General features: G+C 36.4%; 1 protein-coding gene across 9 annotated transcripts in view; it reads right to left on the bottom strand.

Annotated features, from left to right (window-relative positions):
* Positions 1-1,524: 1,524 nt before the first annotated feature.
* CIB2 (calcium and integrin binding family member 2) overlaps positions 1,525-6,000 on the bottom strand; it is a 56,239-nt gene continuing 51,763 nt past the window's right edge. For all 9 annotated transcript variants that reach the window (XM_087743087.1, XM_087743089.1, XM_087743082.1 and 6 more), the window contains one exon: positions 1,525-2,680. In XM_087743087.1, the coding sequence (XP_087599213.1) occupies positions 2,659-2,680 (22 nt within the window). In that variant the 3' untranslated portion in view covers positions 1,525-2,658. The remainder of the gene's footprint in view (positions 2,681-6,000) is intronic.

Genomic DNA, 6,000 nt, shown 5'->3' with positions numbered 1-6,000 from the left:
AAGATTCTGCCAATAATGGTATTACAGAAATACAGCTGATTTTTTGCCTCATAACATTTAAATTTGCAATGTATCATGCTGCACTCCTATTCACTCAACACTCTTGCCATAACAAAAGTTCCAGTGGTAAGACATCCAACTGCAGACAACTAAGAAACTGTAAATACAAAGCTTCTTTAGAAATCTACCCCTTACCTTTGACGTCAGATGGTATTACAACTTACCTACTACTACGTAGGATTATTTTGCTCCAGAAGCATTTAGAGAACGTGTATCTCTCAAACTCCAGGAACATACTGTGTTGCTCGGGTTTTTGTTACAGGAGATGAACGTAAATCAAAGAAATAAAGGGAGTTAGGACAACTGCATACATTTGTATCTGCAGTATTCTGCAAGAATTCTCCTTTAACTGTGGATAGGAGTATCCTTCACAGGGTGCTCCTGATTTCTTTTTCAACGTCTGACTGCAAGCCCAAGTGTCTCTTCAACTGCTTTGTGACATTCAGGTCAGGGAGGACACAGGGAAACAACACACTGAGCACATTCCAAGGCAACTGAGGTCTTCCTTTGAGTGAGGAGGATGATCTAATTGTGGAATGACACACAGTCTCAGGAAGGAAAGAATTTTAGCTAATAGAAATTTTAAACCATAGAAAAAGAACACTGATGTCAAAGGGAACTGACCTATGTCATCAGCACCAGATCGTTTTTGTCTGAATAATCTGATCCAGAATCTTGCAACCTGGTATTTTACAATACATACTAATCGTGACATAAAAACATATCTCACAAGGATTTCAAGATTAAATGTGTGTCTCAAAAGAAATAAAAAACTATCAGGCTGACATTTCAATGAATAGGAACTAATTTTAACATAGTCTCTCTTAATGCCAACATCTTGCAAATTGTTTGAATCAATGAATACATCTAACAATCTGCTCAAAATGAAAAAGATTGGGGCTTGAATCTCTTCTTACTCAATCAACTGAATATCAGGATTGATTTATGCTAATTTTAACTTGGGTAAGTAAATCAAAGGGAATTCAGGCTCTAATTCCTTTATCTAAATAGAAACCAGTAGGAGCAAGTATTAAAATGCTATAAACATCACTGAATATGATCATTGTAAAAAATATTTTAAAAATAAATGTTGTTAATAACATGTAAGTTTCATTTTCACTATGCTATCTTAGGCAAGTCTGTCCTGTATACCTTGAAAATTTCCATTGACACTTTTAATGTCCAGCCATACTGCTAGATAAAATATTTCTTCTTGATGCATACTGTGTAAATTTGAACAGCAAGCTACATTGCAAGCTCACCATACATAAGAGGTTCTGAGGTAGATAAGCATCATCATCCCTACGGAAGTGGTAAAAAGATTCATTTATCTACTTTAACAATTTTTTCAATAAGAATAACACATTTCACCCTTTGAAAGATTTAACTTTACAGTAATTGGAATAATGACCAGAAAGGAAATTAGTATGTGCTTAGCCCAAAAATTCTCAAAGCACAACAGAATGCGTCAAAAGTTTTAATTGTGATGACTTTGATACAGAAGCCATGTAAGTGACAGAGCCCTTCTATTGACTGTTAGAACAGCAATACACATATGATTGTCTTCAGGCCCCAGTACCTAAACAATACTGGAATTTAAAAAAAAAAAAAAAAAAAAAAAGAAAAAAAAAAAAGATCTAGCTGATTTCCAGCTGGAGAGGGAAGAGAAATATCGAGCTGCATTCATGCATTTTATGGGAAAGATTGCATAGCTGGTTTAGAAAGAAAATGTCTTTTCACGTCCTTAGTAGTAGTTCTGTGCTTCTTTAACTTCTTCATGAGTTACTGACGATTATATCCTTCCATTCAACATTATCAGCCCATAGAATGAGTAAAATGCAAGACCCCCTTTGAGAATAAGGACACAGTTTTAACACTTATCTTGGGAAGAAATGAATCATGTATGCAGTTATCATATACAAAAGGCAAATATTTCAAGTTTCATAAGGACATGACAATCCATAAAATACTGGTTGAAGGTAAGCACCAAACCCAGCAACTGCCGTTTCAGTGACTGAAAGGCAAACCTGGGATGTGGTTGTCTTCAACACTGGGAGCTTGATCTTGACTGCAGTTCTTTCAGCTAAGATAATTTCCACGCAAGATCCCCAGCTGTACAACACAGTGATAGAGGCATGTCATTATTTAAGGCCCATGCTTTCTTTCAAATATGTTGGAAAAGTCACCAAAGCTAATCTTTCTGTCAATCTTCTTTTCTTTTTTTTTTGCACGTTTAAGAGCAGTATTAAATATTCATAAATATAAAAAATACGTGGAAATACCTTTAATAATATTCTGATTCTGTGTGTTTAAAAAAAGAAAAGAAAAGAAAAGGAAAGAAAAAAAAAACCCCACAACCCAACAACCAACCATCTTCGCCAGAGTGCTTGGCCAGCAGTGAAGATAAAAATGTGACTGTTCCAAATATCCTGTAGACCACATGATGCTTCTGTCTCCTTCTGGATGAGAATTATTTCAGTACTTTCTGCTGAGCTCTAAGAAGCCATAATTAGAGGACAAAAGCCCCCAAAGTGCCTGAGATTCAGAAAGGCTGGACTGGCAAGTCATTTCTGATAACACTGGCTCACAGAAACATCTTCAGATTCTTATGTGGAAAGTACTGCAAAGGAAAGAAAAAGATTAAGAGATATAAACACATTTGTCATTATGCACAACGTTTTCCTTAAAGCACAAAAAGGAAGGTGCTGTGTAATGAATCTGAATCTCTTCTCTCACACCCTCAGGAAGATTTAAACATTCTGGAAGAAATTTCCATCTTCTGAAAATGTTAGCTCAGGGGGCCAAGCTCAGCACTGGATTAAATCAAGTATAAGTTGACCTATTTATTTGATACGCAGCACAGCTAAACATTTCCCAATTGCACTTTTGCTACGGCACAGCATTTGGGTTCCTAAACAAGTGAAATTAGGCAGATAAATTTGTTGTTTCTCTTGCTAGGACCAAGAGATCCTGATTGTTATATTCTTTCTATTTGCGCTATGATATAGGCAAGCAGCATGCCTTACTACTGCCATCAATTTTCTGAAAAACTCCCACACATCTTAGCAGGACAGTAAAAGACAATTTAAAGAGGGCATGCTGAAAGCTCACTTTCTCTACGTAGTAATCTCTGTTCAATGTCATGACGTTGCAAACCATATGTTTCTTTCTTGACTGAAATCAGAAGGGATTATTATGTATTTTTCTATGTAAATACTATCATTTTGATGCCTACACCAAAAGAAAACTTTAAAGGTTTGGAGTATTTGAGAGGCTGAACAGTTCTGGATATACAGTTTGGGATTTTGTTTTACAAAAAGAATGTTCTAACTTAATCACAGCTATTTGATTTTAAACAGGAATTTGCTGAAGAAAGCTCTGTTGTATGTATTTGGAGGAGATAAAATTTTATGTTCGCAGTGGTCCCTAGGAACTTTGTATCTAGGAATTTATTCAATCTGGGTGACAGTAAAAGATATGATGTATAGCAGTCTGGCATACTAGCCTAAGTATTATGAAAGAAAGTGTACAGTGATGCAAAGACCATACCAGCACTAAGATTTTAGCAAAAAAGAATTATAAACCTTTTGTTCACAACTCAAGAAATGTCTAGAGCGCCATATTAATCCAAATTCTTGAAAATTTAAGTCCCACACAGGCAATATCTAGGAACTAAAAAATCTGCAGCATTGTATGTGAACACATTTTAGGCATGACTCCTTAAAAAAAAAAATCCATCCAAATCAACTTAACTGGAAATCTATTTATTGGAAATTTTTTTTATTTCTATCAGAGTGTCATTTTGGCCTTTGGAGATTAAGCTTTTTTACTAAGAAGCAGCTGAAGTATTCTGTGAAAAATACCGACAAAATTATTCCCTTCCACTGTTTTCTTGCTAAGCATCTCTTGCCAATTTGTCACAAGCTCTAATTTTAGTCCTTAAGAACCAGATAATTTGCATTTTGGGACAGGTCTTATGAGACACACATTTCCTATAAGAGAGCTTCTGTTACTTCAGCTTTAGGTAAGACTGGAGTCAGGACATCAACTGTTACATGGGTAAAGGCCCACAAAGGTTACAGAAATACTGCATTTCCAGTGACGTCTTTTTGTTTAATCTGTTGTTCCTCTGTCTCGTTCTGGCAGCTCCCAGGTGTTACTAATGCCATATTCTTCTCAAACTCCATTTCAAATGTGTTTCACCCTCAGGCATTCAAATAAGTTTAAACTTTCAGGATGATTTATAAAACAATTTCCCATTGAAAATGTAACCAGTCTTGTAGAACAGAACACTTAGCTAGTGCCACTTCAGAGTGCTAATACTTCCATTAAACTACAAGCAGCTTCTTAATGATAGCAATTTTGAGTGAAATAAACCTACTGGGATCAAATTTTCTGAACTAGTAACTGTCATTATCATTTACAGCTTACTCAAGCTTCCGGGATAACAGCCAAAAAGGTATATATCTTCTTCCCTGGTCAACGATTAGCAGTGTTTTCCTCTAGTCCTGAAAAAATTCCTCAACCACAGCAGTGCATATCAAGCAGACTTTACTGTATCTTCATTTGCTTGACAGCAGTACAAAGCTTGCAAAGGCTGTCTGTAGGAGATTAAACCTACACAGGGTCATTAAGTAAAGGTTTGAGAAATGAGTGATGAGATAGGGAAAAATCAGTCAACGTTCAGTGGATGAACTTTAGCTCATACAATGGCAAAGCCCGGATCATGGTGCCAAAATTAATGGCTGCTGTATATATTAAGTGCACGATAGTATGACAGCTTAAAAAAAACCAACATACTGAGCTGTGTGAAAAAAGTGCTTTGAAAACGGAGTGTACATTGTTATAGGAATCTGGCCTTCAAAGGTTTTCCACAAACAAGGTAAAGAAGGTATGCCTCCTCAGTAATTTCATACTTCATTTTAATGATGATGAGATTTTACAGCTGGATAGTTCATATTACGAGAGTTCTCAATGTTTGTCAGAAGTCAGGTAAGCATTGGTCCCATGTAACAGAGCAGGGAGAACAAAATGATCTATGGCTTAGCAGAGATCACTGGCTCAAGCAATGGCAGGGCCAGGGATAAAACCTAACTTCCTTGCATCCTAAATTTCTTACTCTTACAATGTGAAGAAGTGTTTTTTGTTGGGGGGAAAAGGCAAAGAACAGAATAAAAAATCCTTTACTACAAACAAAAATCATCTGGAGTCTGGTCAGTTAACTGACGTTTTCAAAAGGATCCCATACCAGCTGCCATTCTAGGATCAGATATTCAGAAACGTTGATTGCCCATAGCTTCACAGCAGTCTCTGAAAGCTGCAGTTGAACAGCATCTCCAATTGCTTACTAGCAATCATATTCAAAAGTAGCTATTGCTTTGGTTCCTGGGCGTTTAATTTTCACAGCTGCTGAGCATTTGAAAGTATAAGTCAATAGGCACTAAGGCTTCCTTGAATTTAAAGCCTGGAATGCATTCAACTGGGCACAAAAAGTGGAGATATGCAAAACCAAATGAAGTTATGACTGTCTCTGGACATTGATAGGTTGGTATTTCTTCTATATGTCTGCTGAAGATTTCAAAAGGGACAATTTTATTTAGATAAAAACATGTTTTCCTATCTTTTTACAATATTAAGAAGATAGTTCAGGCATAAGTTTACCACTGGCATATAGGGTTGCTGACCCACTATTAAGACACTTCTTAGGCTTTGCATGTCCTGCATTACATTACGTGGTCAAACTGCACAGCCTTGTCTTCAGTTTGGCTGCACACAGCCTATGGTTATCACTTAAGAGGACCATTACAGCCGAAGACACAGAAGAGAGGAAAATGAGAGGCCATGAATCGAGCTGGAGATAAATTCATAAAGATAAAAGAAAGCATTGTTTCATTAAATAAATAGGTAATGTGTCCAAGACTGTTATGAACTCAATGGGTT

Source organism: Nipponia nippon, unplaced genomic scaffold (assembly GCF_047370975.1).
Source record: "Nipponia nippon isolate SJK-2023a ecotype South Korea unplaced genomic scaffold, ASM4737097v1 scaffold_9, whole genome shotgun sequence".
Taxonomy (NCBI): domain Eukaryota; kingdom Metazoa; phylum Chordata; class Aves; order Pelecaniformes; family Threskiornithidae; genus Nipponia; species Nipponia nippon.
The sequence above is the reverse complement of the archived record's forward strand: the minus strand, read 5'-3'. Positions and strand labels throughout refer to the sequence as shown.